Source organism: Culex pipiens, chromosome 1 (assembly GCF_016801865.2).
Source record: "Culex pipiens pallens isolate TS chromosome 1, TS_CPP_V2, whole genome shotgun sequence".
NCBI lineage: Eukaryota > Metazoa > Arthropoda > Insecta > Diptera > Culicidae > Culex > Culex pipiens.
Window position 1 is genome coordinate 27,025,129 of NC_068937.1, and position 16,419 is coordinate 27,041,547.

The following is a 16,419-nucleotide window of genomic DNA, read 5'->3' on the forward strand; positions in this document are numbered from 1 at the left end:
GTGCCCATGTTTGCACAAATTTGAACAAATATTTTTGAAGAGCTGAGAAGATACGACCGTTAGTTGCTGAGATATTGCCATGCAAAGGTTTAAAAACAGGAAAATTGATGTTTTCTAAGTCTCATCCAAACAACCGACCATTTTCTATTCTCAGCAAATAATGGTCCGATTTATAATGTTAAAATATAAACAAACGTTAAAATTTCCGATCTTTTCGAAAACAAAATTTTCAAAAAATTAAAATCAAGACTAACATTTCAAAAGGGCAAAATACTGAATGTTTAGCCCTATTGAAATGTTAGTCTTGATTTTAATTTTTTACAAATTTTGTTTTCAAAAATTATTTTGCTGAAAATTCTGTAATTTTCTTGTGGCAGTTTGACAGAACATTTGCTGAAGATTCAGCAATGGTTGCTGGTATTTCAGCTTTCAAAATTTCGACGCTTTCGTGCTATCATGTCGCACCCGCCATTTCGACGTTCCGAGAAAAAAACGCATTGTACGTGCGTCAAACGCATCCTGACCTGAAATCCCTTTGGCCTTTTGTCGCACTTACATCAATTTTCAGGGAGTGACAAGATAGCACGACAAGATTGAAACTACTTTTATATGAAAAGTGACAAAAATCCGCGAAGCTTTTTTGGTTTTTATTGAATATCTCAGGATTGAAATCGAATTTTGGGAATCTGTGAAGGTCAAAAGGTGAGGCATTGTGAGCTGCACAAAATGGCGTTCTTAACTCAATTTGGCTCAAAATGCACGTACGAAAAGTTAGCACGACGGCGATGATTTGATCTTGCTTGTCATTGAAAATGTTTCCAATACTGTTATTTATACATCGATTTCATCGATCGTACCTACAAACCTAAAAAACAGGTTGTTAGCTTAGAGGCATTTGTTTTTCACATTTTCTTACCTGTGTTTCTAAAGATCACAATACAAAATAAAAAAACAACACATTTGGAAGAGGACAAAATAAAAAATCTTGAAAACTTGCAAATTTCTCGAGAATTATTGTTTTCTTGTTTATCATCTAATGTACGCGTCATCTCAATCTTATTTTGACCAAAATTTGAAACATAAATCCGTTAATCACATCGAACATCGTGAAAATTTGGACCGCGTAAATTTCGCAGCAATAAAATACGATAAGACGTTACCCAAAATATCACGTGGATTTGCCTATCTTTCAAATCGCAAACCAGGAAAAATCCTCGATAGCGTAAACAAAATGCCCAAATTTCCAATCAAGATAAACAAATTTATCATCCAGCGGCAGCGCAAGTGGCGCAAAAAATGAAGTCAACTTCTTGCGAAGGTGTCACGCCATTGTCGCAACTCTGGCTGACGCGTGTCACGACGACACGTCACGTCGGACGTCCTAGAACTCTTGTTTACCGCGCGCTTTTTTCCGCAGTAGCATGATTGAGTTTTGGCGATTTTTTTTTTTTTGAACCATGGTCATGTGAGGAAAAATTACCAAACTCCTTCCCTCTTTTTTTGCTGTCCGATCGATAAGGTGATAAGATGTTAACGAGCCCCCACACCCTGTGGTCGAAAATAAACGGCGGAAGTTTTCTTGTTGTTGTTGTACTACAGCTTAAGTATACCAGCTTAAGTGAGTGCGTAAAACCAAACTCTGATGGACAGGATGTTGACGTGGGGATGGAATTTTTCGGCAACGGTCAGGGTAGGTTATTTGGACTAAAAATAAAAGATTTGCAACTTAGAAAAGTACTATCAAGGTTCAATATTATAAAGAAAGAACAATTGACTATTTGTTTTCAAACTGTATTAATTAGGCATTGGTGATGCAGTTCAAAGAAGTTTGAGTCACACCCACGAGGCAGGCAATTCCCGAATCAATTAATTTGATACAGTTTTACGGAGAAAAACGCGGGTAAACCCAAAGGCCTTTCCGGTATTGCAAATAGTTCAATCACAGACAGCAGCTAGAACAAAATATTTTGAAAGTCGTGTGTAAAAAAGTGGCGGCTGATACACTAACGCCATCTCGTAGTCTATCGCCACTAACAAGAATAAGCCTGAATGTAGACTGCAGTGCATCACAGCTTTTGCAGGAGCTGCATTCTGATTCTCACCAACTTGATTTTGATGAAGCTATTTTTTTTTAAATAAATTTAAATAAAAACTCTCTGAAGCGCTACTCAAAATAATTGCTTTCAACATTTCAAAAATATTCTTGATCTACACATCAATCAACTCGACGAGAAGAGGCATGAAACTTTTGATGAGAATGAGAATACGCTCAACCATCGTGCTTTTCAATGTTGATCTGCTTAGAATCAACAAAATACCACGCTTCAAAACAACAAAATTTGAGTGTTGATCCAATGCACAGTGGTCCGAAACTGAAATCTAGCGTGACAAAATTGATAGCGGCCACACGTTAAGATTTAGAGCTTTGGTGTCTTCGGGAAAAATGATCAGGGTCAATAGGGGCATCTTTTGGTATGGTGGACATTAGGGTGGTCCTAATTTTAGGGTGGTTCAGAATTTTTATTTTGGCGGGATGACGAGATAGCGCTTTGGTGTCTTGAGAAAAGTTGTAGAGAACACCATTCTGAGCAACTTTGCTGAAGAGCACAAAGCTCTATCTTCAAACGGGAAGTTTCTAGAGCCATTTTTGTAATTTAGGTTGAAGTGTTTATGAAAAAAATAGTTTTTTGAATTTATCAGCTCAGGATTGTGTCGAAGCGAGTTGGTGTGTTCTAGACATTTGTAGAGCTTATCAAAACACACATTTATCTTCCAAGAGAGCAAAAATCGGACCTTTAAAACGAAAGTTATAGCCAAAATACGATGAAAAATACGCCATTTTGAAATGTGAATAACTCGAAAAGTTGGTGGAGTTTGACCTCGCTCTTAGAAGCATCTGAAAGTACACATTTTAGAGTACATTTGCTGAAAATATCTCGGAGGTCTTTTTTGTTTAACTTATTTAATCTCAATTTGAAAATGAGCATTTTTTAATCGTTTTTTGCCCATAACTTTTGATAGAATTGACCAAAATTCATTTTTCAAGAATAAAAATGTTCATTTTGACAAGCTCTACAATTGTCTAGAAGGGCGCAAAAATGTACAAAATGATCTAGTGGTTGTAAAAGAAGAAACAAGTTTTGGCTGAAATATTTCAGGAATCAACTAAATAATTAAATTTATTCCTGAAATATTTCAGCCAAAACTTGTTTCTTCTTTTACAACCACTAGATCATTTTGTACATTTTTGGGCCCTTCTAGACAATTGTAGAGCTTGTCAAAATGAACATTTTTATTCTTGAAAAATGAATTTTGGTCAATTCTATCAAAAGTTATGGGCAAAAAACGATTAAAAATGCTCATTTTCAAATTGAGATTAAATAAGTTAAACAAAAAAGACCTCCGAGATATTTTCAGCAAATGTACTCTAAAATGTGTACTTTCAGATGCTTCTAAGAGCGAGGTCAAACTCCACCACCTTTTCGAGTTATTCACATTTCAAAATGGCGTCTTTTTCGTCGTATTTTGGCTATAACTTTCGTTTTAAAGGTCCGATTTTTGCTCTCTTGGAAGATAAATGTGTGTTTTGATAAGCTCTACAAATGTCTAGAAGACACCAACTCGCTTCGACACAATCCTGAGTTGATAAATTCAAAAAACTCATTTTTTCATAAACACTTCAACCTAAATTACAAAAATGGCTCTAGAAACTTCCCGTTTGAAGATAGAGCTTTGTGCTCTTCAGCAAAGTTGCTCAGAATGGTGTTCTCTACAACTTTTCTCAAGACACCAAAGCGCTATCTCGTCATCCCGCCAAAATAAAAATTCTGAACCACCCTAAAATTAGGACCACCCTAATGTCCACCATACCAAAAGATGCCCCTATTGACCCTGATCATTTTTCCCGAAGACACCAAAGCTCTAAATCTTAACGTGTGGCCACTATCAATTTTGTCACGCTAGATTTCGGTTTCGGACCACTGTGCAATGCAAACATTTTGTTGATTATATTCAACAAAATATTTTGTTGAATCAAACCTCGTACAGGCTAATTCTACAAAACATTTTTCTGCGTGTGCGAGAGTTGTCAAATCTCCTCTGCGACGACAGCGCCACAAACGGCTTGCCATTCTCGATAAAACCGTTGAATGTTTTTACACAATGTATTTTTAATCCTATCCAAACATGCTAAATATGATCAATGCAGAAAAATGCGTTTTAGATTTGTTTTTTTCCGTTTTTTCAGCTGATTTGACTTTTTTTTTTCATTAAAAATTTTATTTGTTTTGTTAAGTATTTGTTTTGCCCCCTAATTTTTCGGACCATTTTTGAAGGGGCTTTTTAAAAATATTTGCAAGGGACCAACCACGTGGACACTTTAGGGGGGGGGGGGTATGGCGATTGTCCACGCTCCATACAAAAAAGATTTTTTTTTAGATTCCCTAAAAAGTGTCCACGTGGTTTATGGATGGTCCCCAACGACCGAAAAAATCCTCATTTTGAGCAATAATTCAGATGGAATATCGCAAAAAAAAACTTTTCCGCTTGCACACCTTCTTCACCCGCGAAAGAGAGAGGAGGAGCAACAAAAGCAAAAGAGCAAAAGAAAATCGCTCCTGAACTTTTCAATCAATCAGTACAAGATTTTTTGTGAATCTCTTTGTCCAGCACCACAGGAATTAATGTATTTCGTAATTTTTCGACAAGTGACGTTACAATAATCCAGGTGATGAGTTTTTGGTTTTCTTCTGCCGTCCTGTCATGTGCGAGAGTTGATTTTTTCTCTTGATGTTGATACGCATCAAGATTTTTCTTTTGATGAAGATTCTTCCAGCGCAGCGCTCAGCAAAGGCAAAATTTAGATCTTTGGAAAACGTAAAGAACATTGTCGAAACAAACGTTAAAATCGATTTTTCAAAAGTGGATAACAGCATTTTGTTTTAATTGTGGGCAATATAAAAAAAATGCTTTTTTCGCATTTTAAGCCATTCTGAAACGTTGGTCTACACGGTACCTATATTTATTCTGAGATTTCAATCTTTCCACAGCCTGCTGCCTAAGAATGAATCGTTTTTCATTCAACTAAAGCAAAATAAGACTTTTCTCGACAACAGCTCAAAAAACAATCAAACCATCCACATTAACGACCCCCGGGTCTTTTGTGGTCTCTATTGCAAGTTTCTTCTCGAACCTAGGAGTCCGAAGGCTTGAATGGGGAGAGCACCCAAACCTCTTTCTACTCCAAGGAACCTTCCACCCCAGTGTTTGAACTGACGACCTTTGGATTGCGAGTCCAACCGCCGCCAGCGATTCCACCGGAGCAGGCTTGGTTTGGTGTGTTGTTTGTACTTATGGCATGGAGACAACTCCTACACCTGGAATGACTTAACGGCCTAACAACCAAGGCCGGGACCGACATTTTACTTCCTCATCCGATGGAAGGTTGCAGCAGAAGGTTGCAACAGCTATGTTGGACTAAAATAACTGATTTCACATAACTCAAACGGGAACAGCCAGGTCAACAATGAAGTACGGTTAAAAAAATCTAAGTGTATGGCAACCCTGGTCGGCAGCATCAGAAATTTATTTGGGGAAACCGTGGAGATTCTCCCTTGTCCCTTTAAAAAAGTGGAGCTTCAACACTTCTCGTCTTTCAAATCCTTTTCCTTGTCCCTGGTGCGCGGTAGAGATGGAAACGACCGGCAATGGACGGCTGTCAGGAAAACTTAGAAATTAATTTTTATTTGTTTAATTTATTTTTTCATCCACTGTGGATATTTAGACTTTATGTTGTTTTTTTCAGGTTCTTTTTTTTAACATGGCAAAATCCAGTCTGCAATCCGCTAAAATCCCCGTCTCCAAGCGAAGCGAATATTATCAGATACGACTACAGCGAATCAAAACAATACCTTCTACAGTCAGAATTTAATTCTCATTCCACATTGGCACGCTCCTTTCCTATTTCGACTGTGATGTTCTCTGGTCAAAGGATCATGTATTTACATAACATTTCAATTCTATACGCAGAGGGACCATTCGGAGTAATAAAGAAACAATCCACACATATTTAAAGAACATAGTCTCATTTTATTGTTTATTGAATAATGTGTAGTGTTGTGTAAGAATGGTGTAACTCGGATATTCCTCAAGAGGCAAATTTGCGCCCGATCCTTTTAGGATACTTGTACTAAGTTCTGGTGCAACTTGTTGACCGTTGTTTTCACCGTCTGGTAGAGCCCCTCGTCCTGATCGCACGTTACTTCCTGCAAATTAAAATACTTTTCAGTACAAATCACGACAAACATCACGAAAAGATTCTTACCAATGTGGTCAAATTGATGTCCACCTGCTTGCCGTGCACGGTCACGCTCAAACTGTCCCCCTTGAACAGCTTCGGCACCGAGTTCGCCCCGAACATGTCCTGCAGCGTCTCGATGAGGCACTCCTTAAAGTGCATCCGGTCGGGCTTGCTCGCCGTCGCCCCCTTCACCATGCTGCCGCTCAGCTCCGACTGCAGCAGACTGGCCAGCACCGTGTCCGCGTACATGTCGTTGACGGGCGTCGCCTGCCACTCCATGATGACGATCTTGCCGTCGAACGACACGTCCACGCAGTCAAACACCCGGAAGCGCTTCTCGCCGGCATCGGGGGCGTCCGTGGCGACGGTTCCCGGTCCGCCGACCCGGTCCAGCAGCATGCGCAGGCTCGCGATCGAACCCTGCCAGTGGATGCTCTGCCGCTGCGTCACCACCGACATGCTCATGTCGGTGTATTCTGAGGGGGAGAGCGATTGAGGTTAGGTTCATGAAACGATACTTGTTTTAATTACAATATAATCAAGCTAGATTTTTATTGCGGGTAGTAAATTAAATTTGACACTTGTCGATGTCTTCCCAGCAGTAATGCTATCAAAAGGACTTTAATTAGCAAGCGTTTGATTATTTTTTGCCTTCCTCACCTCACTGAGGCAAGGCTATAAAATCACTCAAAAATTGAACTTTTTAAATAAGCCTCCCAGATATACCTTTACGTATACATATCGACTCAGAATCAAATTCTGAGCAAATGTCTGTGCGTGTGGATGGACGTAGAATTTTTTTTCTCACTCACTTTTCTCGGAACTGGCTCGACCGATTTTGTCCGGATCTATGTTTTTGGATTTGCCTTCAGGTTCTTTAAGTCTTTTTTAAATTTCATCCGGCTTGGTGCAGTACTTTAAAAGATATGTTCGAAAAACTGTTTTGGTTGATACTAAAAAGGGTCATTATTTACATAATTTGAAAGCTCCGGCGGATAGCTGTCGGAACTTTACGCTCAGTGCACGCACACAAACACTGCAGTGCTTTCAAATGGTTCATTAAATTTATCATACCTAGATGGCAGCACTCATATGTATAGTGTCTTTACTAAGTAAGCGTTAGCCAAAGCTTTCGTAGTGTGTGGTTGCAAGGCTTTTAGGAGGAAGGCAGCAACCACCTTACGGTGGATTAAGTAACGTTTTTATTCTTCCTTTTGCCTACAAAGCAGCAATGTCGACCATTAAAAAACAAAAAACAACACAAAATTATAGATTTTGAAAATCCTTCAAACATGCTAAACAAGAGGAGTCACGATTTTGTAGAGAAAAAGTTTCTGCAAAGTGAGCCGGGAAGGAATATTTCTAATGGATTTGGTATTTTGGGAAAAGTTGTAGGTTATGAATATAAAAATCCATTTTTTTTTGAATAACTTTTTCCTACCAAAATCGAATCTGGACTGAAGAAACATTTCAGGAAAATATTAATTCTTCAAAAAAAAAAGTCATGATATTTTATGAAAATGTATTGCGAAAAGTTTTAAAAGTGATTTAAAAAAAATAAATTATTTACAAGTATCGAGAAATTAAAAGTGTGAGTGTGTGCGTGCAACATGGAGTCAAACTTTTCGAAGTGCCATGGAAAACTTCACAGCAACTTCACAGAAAGTTTAACTCCATGTTGCACGCACACACTCACACTTTTAATTTCTTGTTAAGGCTTTCCAGTCAGAAATTTACTAACATATTCAAAGAATGATTACATGTCAGCTGTGATTTTGTTTGCATCAGATCTGCTATCTCTTTCTAGCTAAGGTTTTGGTCATGCAACTTCTAGCTGTTTTTTTTAACTGACCGCCCGATATTTTATTGTTTGCATCAGGACACTGTGACTGTTGTTTTTTTTTTTTTTTTCACTGGGCCAAAAGAGTTTTATGACGTTTCGCGTACACACACTAGCGCACCATTTAATTTTGCTGGCCGGACAAAATTTAACCTCACTTTCTTTCGAATATGTACACGCTAGAAAGCCTTATACACAAATTTTATAATGCCAAAATTCAAAGATTTGAAAAATCTTAATTCTGTGATTTTTTAAGCTAAATCAATTTTTAACTAATTTTTAATTTTTAAATTCAAAAATTCGAAATACTCTAGGGCTGAATTTCAGAATTTTAAAATTTCATTGGTTCTAAATATTTTAAAATCTCTTAGATTTTTTAAATCTGTAAAATCTCTAAACTCTCCACAATCTCTAAAATCTTCAAATTCTCCAAAATTCTGATATTCTAAAATCAAAAAACTATTTAAAAAAAATCAAAAACCAGAAAGTTAAAAATAACAAACATCTAAAAATAGAATATTCTAAAATCTTAAAAATCTTAATGAAAAAAACTCTAAATTTCGGAAATTTTAAATTTATGGATTTCAAAAATTTTCAACTTCTGATAATTAGAAATTCTATAATCCCAAATTTAAAAAATCATTTTTAAATCTCTAAACTCTCTAAAATCTTTAAAATCTTTAAAATTTCTAAAATTCTGAAAATAAAAAAAATCAAAAAGTTAAATATAACAAAAATCTAAAAAAATAAAAATTCTTAAATCCTAAAAATCTAAATAAAAAAATCTGTAAATTTCGAAAAATTTAATTCTATAAATTTGTAAGAGTATAAAATTCTAACATTTTTTAATTCTGAAATTCTAACAATCTCAAATTTTAAAAATCATCTCTAAAATCTCTAAAATCTCCAAAATCTTTAAAATCTCTAAAATTCTAAAATCCAAAAATTCCAAAATTCTAAATTTATGAAAATTTAAAAAAAATCAGAAAATTAAAAAGAGCAAAAATCTAAATTTAAAAAATTCTAAAATCTTAAAAACCTAAATTTAAAAAAAACTATAGTTTTCGAAAATTTTAATTTAATGAATTTCAAAAGTTATTACTTTCGAACATTTTTCAATTCTAAAATTCTAACAATCTCAAATTTTAAAAATCATCTCTAAAATCTCTGGAATCTCCAAAATCTTTAAAATCTCTAATATTCTAAAAATCTGAAAATTAAAAAAAAATAAAAATCAAAAAGTAAACAATAACAAAAATCTAAAAAAATATTCTTAAATCCTAAAAATCTAAATAAAAAAAAATAATTTTATAAATTTGTAAGAGTATCAAATTCTAACATTTTTTAATTCTGAAATTCTAACAATCTCAAATTTTAAAAATCATCTCTAAAATCTCTGAAATCTCCAAAATCTTTAAAATCTCTAAAATTCTAAAATCTTAAAATTCTAAATTTATGAAAATTAAAAAAAATCAGAAAGTTAAAAAGAGCAAAAATCTAAAATTAAAATATTCTAAAATCCTAAAAACCTAAATTAAAAAAAAACTATAGTTTTCAAAAATTTTAATTTAATGCAATTCAAAAGTTATTAACTTCTAACATTTTGTAATTCTAAAATTCTAACAATCTCAAATTTTAAAAATCATCACTAAAATCTCTAAAATCTCCAAAATCTTTAGAATCTCTAAAATTCTAAAATTCTGAAAATTAAAAAAAAAATTAAAATTAAAAAATTAAAAATAACAAAAATCTAAAAAACTAAAAATTCTTAAATCCTAAAAATCTAAATAAAAAAAATTCTAAATTTCGAAAAAAATAATCTTATAAATTTGTAAGAGTATCAAATTCTAACATTTTTTAATTCTGAAATTCTAACAATCTCAAATTTTAAAAATCATCTCTAAAATCTCTGAAATCTCCAAAATCTTTAAAATCTCTTTTATTCTAAAATCCTAAAATTCCAAAATTCTAATTTTATGAAAATTTAAAAAAAATCAGAAAGTTTAAAAGAGCAAAAATCTAAAATTAAAATATTCTAAAATCCTAAAAACCTAAATTAAAAATAAAACTATAGTTTTCGAAAATTTTAATTTAATGCAATTCAAAAGTTATTAACTTCTAACATTTTGTAATTCTAAAATTCTAACAATCTCAAATTTTAAAAATCATCACTAAAATCTCTAAAATCTCCAAAATCTTTAGAATCTCTAAAATTCTAAAATTCTGAAAATTAAAAAAAAATTAAAATTAAAAAATTAAAAATAACAAAAATCTAAAAAACTAAAAATTCTTAAATCCTAAAAATCTAAATAAAAAAAATTCTAAATTTCGAAAAAAATAATCTTATAAATTTGTAAGAGTATCAAATTCTAACATTTTTTAATTCTGAAATTCTAACAATCTCAAATTTTCAAAATCATCTCTAAAATCTCTGAAATCTCCAAAATCTTTAAAATCTCTATTATTCTAAAATCCTAAAATTCCAAAATTCTAATTTTATGAAAATTTAAAAAAAATCAGAAAGTTTAAAAGAGCAAAAATCTAAAATTAAAATATTCTAAAATCCTAAAAACCTAAATTTAAAAAAACTATAGTTTTCGAAAATTTTAATTTAATGAATTTTAAAAGTTATTAATTTCTAACATTTTTTAATTCTAAAATTCTAACAATCTCAAATTTTAAAAATCATCTCTAAAATCTCTGAAATCTCCAAAATCTTTAAAATCTCTAAAATTCTAAAACTTTGAAAATTAAAAAAATAAAAATCAAAAAGTTGAAATAACAAAAATTTAAAAAAATAAAAATTCTTAAATCCTAAAAATCTAAATAAAAAAAAACTCTAAATTTCGAAAAATTTAAATTTATAAATTTGTAAAAGTATCAACTTCAAACATTTTTTAATTCTAAAATTCTAATAATCCCAAATTTTAAAAATCATGCATTGCAAAATTCGAAAGTTCAATAATTCGATGCCGGTGTGCTCTTTTGTACTAAGCTTGCTGGGATTCCTATCTAGATAGAACAAGAGAGCACACGGGCATCGAATTGTTAAATTCGAAATTCCAAAATTCTGAAATTCTAATGTTCTAATGTGTAAAATTGTACCTTTTTTAATTGCTATTTGAAACTTCAAAAAATTTGTATTGTATTTTAATGGTTCAGCAAAATCCTTCTCCGCTGTCAAGTTTTTTTTAGATTGTTCGATTAGTAAACTAAAATTGGAATTATGAATTTCAGAATAAAAGTATAATTTTAATTTTCTGAAATTCAGAAATCAATAATTTTCTACAATTTTGTTTTTTTTTTAGATTGTTTAGGTTTTAGAAACCTAGAATTTCAGAATTTGTAAACTTACGAATTTTCGAATTCATCAATCAAAGTTTTTTTTTTTTTATTTTGGAGTTTGTATTTTTTTTTTTTAAACTATGAATTATGAATTTTAGGATGTTTAATCTTTGCAATTTAAGTTTTTTTTTTGGGTTTTGAATTCAAGAATTGTTTAACTTTCGAACCTGAGCGTTTGGTACGGTATGTCCACGCATCCTTCTTCCCATGCAGATTCTGTGAAATGTTATCCGTTTATAGCATCCTCTCTGCGGTAAACACAACGCAGTAGGGCTGGCCGCTTTAGTTTGTGTAATGCATTTTCGGGTGCGCACGGATGTACTGCAATTATTAATAATGACAAGAAAAGTGCTTGGGGCGTAATATGATCTGCGTTTGTCTTAAATTAGATTAGATTAGATCAAGAATTTTTAAATTTTGCAAGCAATTTTTTTTTGGGTTTTTGTAATTCAAAATTTTAAAGTTGACAATTTCAAAAAATTCAAAATCAATCATTTTGAATTCTAGGATTTTTAAACTTTGCAATTTAATTTTTTTTTAATTTTGAAATTCTAGATTTTTTTAACTTTTGAGATTTACAATTTAAGATTTTTTAATTTTTGAATTTAAAAATTTTACAAGTTTATAATTCGACGGTAACATTTCAAAAGACATCATGTACATTTTGACACTTTCTGGGTTATTGTATATTCTGAAAGTACTTCTAATAAGCTACCTCTCCACCAAAAATGAGCAAAAGTTACTTCAGTAAAGTCTGTTTAATCATGATTTTAAATAAAGTAACATAAACAAAATCTCTGCCATCAGCAGTCCCTGTTTATATAGCCCTGTCAACTTGTCAAACAAAAGGCTACATAAACCTCGTGACGAAAAAAAAAGCAACATGAAAAAAGCGCCATGTAGATTTGGCGAAGAAAAACAAATCATAACAAAGCGCCCCCCTCAGTGACAGCAGGGTGATATAGACGTTGGTGATTTCAAAAGAAGTTATGTTTGTTTTTCTCAAATAAAATTACGGAAATAATGTTTTATTGCATATGGATGATCAAGTACCAACAAAAGCAACGTTTTTCATCGTTTGTTATCATTAGAACATCTTATTTTGCTTTTATATAAAAATGGTAATTGAAAATGGATGCTCAACATTCAAATGCGTTTTTCTCAAAACGCATGGTTTGTACATGATGCTTTTTGAAATGTTGGCGTCGAATTACAAAAATAAAATAAAGTTTTAAAATTGCGAAATTTTTAATTTCGAAACTATTTAAAATCATAAACAGTAAAATTCTGAAACTAAAAATAAATTAATTGCAAAGTTCTAAAATCCTAAAATTCAAAATTCTTAATTTGGAAAAAATTGAATTTCTTAAAAAGGGTCCTAATTTTTTTTACAACGGTAAAAATCATGATTAAAAACCATTTCATATCACTTTTTTCATTTTAATGCAAAAAAATAAATTGACAAGAATCCATTTTAAATCCTTAACGGTCGTACAAAGCGTCATTGTACTCAGAAAAAACAAGCTTTATCGTTGTGAACAATAATATGACAAATTTATGCCTAATTTTAGAATCCAATTGTCAACTTTGAACATTTTGTATTTCATTTAAAACTCCAAAATTGAAAAAAAGCTTTGATAGCAAAATTATAAAATTGAAAAGTTTACAAATTCTAAATTTCTAGATTTTTAGAGTTCAACTTTTAAATTTTTAATGAAACTTCAGATTGCTGAATTTCGAAATTTTACAATATTAGAATTATTGTTTTTTTATAAAATTCAGAATTCCAAATTATTGTTTGATTTTATAGAATCTAAAACTAACTTTCTTTTAATAATTTTTCAAGGGGAAGGAGATTAAATAATTTACATCTAATACATAAAAAAATAATAAAATAAATAAAAAAGCTTCAAGGAACATTTTAAACTACAAGATTTTTTGGATTTTGGAGGAGATTTAGATTTTAGATTTTGAATCTTGACGTTTAAGTCTTTTTTATGTTTGAAGAATCAAATTTTTTAATTCTTTAATTTTAATGCTGGAGATTTTTAAATTTATGAAGTTTTAAATAAAGGATTAAGATTTTTTTCGTAGTTTTTAATTGTGTGATGCTTGAGTTGATTTTTTAAAGTTTTGGAAGTTTTTGGGCAGATTTTTGAAGAGGAAAGATCAAACTCGAAATGTAGACTACATTGGATTAATTTAATCTTTTGACAATGTTATTTATGTTTATCATTAATTTTATGGATCACAAGCTAAACCCGTCAAACTTCGTCTTGTTTTTTTATTCGTTTCTTGACAAAAAAAAATTGTTACGAAAACTCGCAAGCTATTCTTGGATGGTCAAATAAAACAATACAAAAAAAAGTCTACTCACTCGACAAATCGGACGCCGCCAGCAGGTGGTACTTAAAGTCCCGCTTCACCAGCACCCCGGACAGCTTCTGGCCCTCTTCGGGACTCTTGACTGCGAGATTGCCCATCACCTTGGCCGTCTTCTCACCGCGGAAGTACAGCTCGACGGCGTGCGTGTTGCGCGGATTGTGCAGCGTAATGTTCGCGTTCGGGTCGTTTTCGTACTCGCGTTGGAGCGCTGACTTCAGGCGGTTCATTTCGTTCTGCTCGCCGTGGACGAGGACGACGTGGGTTGGTTTCAGGAGGCGGATGAACTCGCTCGTTTGCTGGTAGTCGGTGTGGGCGGAGAAGGAGATGTAGTCGACGGACATGTTGAGCCGGAGCTTTTGGCCGGACATGCTGGTGATTTCCTCGGGCTCGGAGAGGACGGTTTTGGCGAGCGTTCCTTCGACGCAGTAACCGGCGATGATGACGCCGTTTTTCGGGTCGGAGCACCAGGTTTCGAACAGTTCGCGGGAGAGGCCACTCTGCATCATACCGGGGGAGGCCATTACGACGCAGGGGCCGATGTCCTCGAAGTGGTCGATGCCTTTGAGGTTGGAAATGTGCCGGAACACGAACGGGTTGTTGACGGCGATCTGGCGGCGGATTTTGTCGTTCATGGCGTTGATGTAGGTCTGGTAGACGGCCATGCACTTCTTCGCGAGGGAAGAAGCGTAGTAGATGGGGATCTCCTGCAGTTCGGGGTTCTGGCTCCAGTACTCGTCCAGAATGAGCAGCAGCTCTTGGGCTCGCCCCAGGGCAAACACCGGAATGAGACAGCGGCCACCCTGCTGGACGATCTTCTGCACCAGCGAGGTGAACCGACTCTCGCGATCCTCGCGCTTCTCGTGGATGTGCGTCCCGTACGTTGACTCCGTGATCAGCACGTCCGGCTTCATCGTCGGAATCTCCGCCGCCATCAAGTGACGATCCTCCTGGCGGGAAAAGTCCCCCGTGTAAAGAATCTTCACCCCGGCAATCTCAATCATGAACATGGCCGCCCCCAGCACGTGCCCTGCGTTGTACGCCCAGAACCGCACCCCCATCACGTCCCGCTCCTCGTGGAAGTTGATCGTCTCGATCTTCTCCATGCTCGCCTCCAGGTCCGCCTCCGTGTACAGCATCTGCTCCGTGCTGATGTTGCTCACCTTGATGTAATCCGACAACATCCACCGGTAAATGGCCTTCGTGGCGTGGGTCATAAAGCAGCGACCCTTGAAGCTCGTTTTCTGCAAGAACCACGGCAACGCCCCGCAGTGGTCCAGATGAAAGTGCGATATAAACAGCAAATCGACCTCGTCCGCCTCGATCAGATCCACAAACGGCAGCGCGTCCATCCCGGACAGTCCCGGGTGGATGCCGCAGTCCAGCATGATCTTTTTGCCCTTGAACTCGAGCATGATGCAGGAGCGGCCCACCTCCTGGCCGGCACCCCTACGAAAAAATATATCACACAATCAAAACTCCCAAAAAACCAGGAAACCCGGTTCCAACCTACAGTGGCCGGATCAGAAGTAGGTCATTCTCCTCCGCCGGAACCTGCCCGTCCGCTTTGCGTTTGCTGGCCATCGTGGGTGTTACTGATGCATTCACCGAGTTACCGCTTCCTCACAAAGTTCCGCCGTGAAAGAATTGCAAATTTCACCACAAAAATGAATTATTTTAGATAAACGCGAATGCTGAAGAAAATGGATGCAAACTCTTGAGTCTCGCGTGTGCGTGTGTTGTTTTGGTCGTCGTTTTCTTCTTCGCGAGGGATGACAGCCGCGGCGGTCGCCGGTCGGAAAACAAAACAAACAGTCTTACACGGTTGCGAGAAGGGGCTCAAGATGTGAGTAAAACAAAAGTGTGACGGTTCGGTAGGGTGACCGAAGGTTTTATTTTTGTGAGAAGATTTTTTTTGCGAATATTTTGAAATTTTAGTCTGCTTGGAATAGAGATATCTACGCCACCTTAAAAAAAAAAACTGGGTCTAGGCGGTAGCAAATTTGCCAACGAAACTAGTCCTCCGCGGGGGGCAAATATGGGTTTCCGTCACGTTTCCGTTTTTTGTCCTCGTTTTTCAAAATCAATAATTATGCGTTGATTCATGCCTAGAAATCTAACCCAGCCACGGCGTTCTAGCAGGATTCTAGCAGAGTTCTAACAGAGGTGGATATTCTAACAGCATTCTAGCAGAAACGTTCTATGGTTCTAGCAGGATTCTGACAGAACCAGCTCTGCTAGAATATTTCGTGACTGGGAAAAGCTAGAAATGCTATACCTAAGAAATTCGGAAATTAGGGAATAAGGAAATTTGGAAATTATGATATTTATTAGCAAATTAGCATAGATTATTAATTACCTAGATGTCTCACTTCGGGATTTTGCCATACATCCAGTTGGCGACACCCCTTTAGCCACCACAGTCAAGTTACAGGTACTAAATTGCTAAACAAAATCGTAGCACTCTGCACTTTTCGACCTAATGTTTCCTGACATCAAAAAATGCCACTAACTTGCTTTGTTTTAAAGGGTTTCCATGATACCAACTGAGGTG

At 34.9% G+C, this 16,419-nt stretch overlaps 1 protein-coding gene across 1 annotated transcript; it reads right to left on the reverse strand.

The window, feature by feature from the left end:
* Positions 1–6,062: 6,062 nt before the first annotated feature.
* Positions 6,063–15,602, reverse strand: LOC120413346 (cleavage and polyadenylation specificity factor 73). The gene is made up of 4 exons (XM_039574124.2): positions 15,379–15,602; positions 13,861–15,314; positions 6,323–6,774; positions 6,063–6,263 (listed from the first exon to the last, which is right to left on the reverse strand). The coding sequence occupies exons 1-4, from the start codon at positions 15,447–15,449 to the stop codon at positions 6,174–6,176; spliced, it is 2,067 nt and encodes a 688-aa protein (XP_039430058.1). The 5' UTR covers positions 15,450–15,602; the 3' UTR covers positions 6,063–6,173.
* Positions 15,603–16,419: the final 817 nt, after the last annotated feature.

Coding starts and splice junctions, on each gene's coding strand:
- LOC120413346 (XM_039574124.2), bottom strand. CDS start 15,449: ATGGCCAGCAAACGCAAAGCGGACGGGCAGGTTCCGGCGGAGGAGAAT. Junction 15,315..15,378: donor CTACTTCTGATCCGGCCACT/GTAGGTTGGAAC, acceptor ATTTTTTCGTAG/GGGTGCCGGCCAGGAGGTGG. Junction 6,264..6,322: donor ACATCAATTTGACCACATTG/GTAAGAATCTTT, acceptor TTTAATTTGCAG/GAAGTAACGTGCGATCAGGA.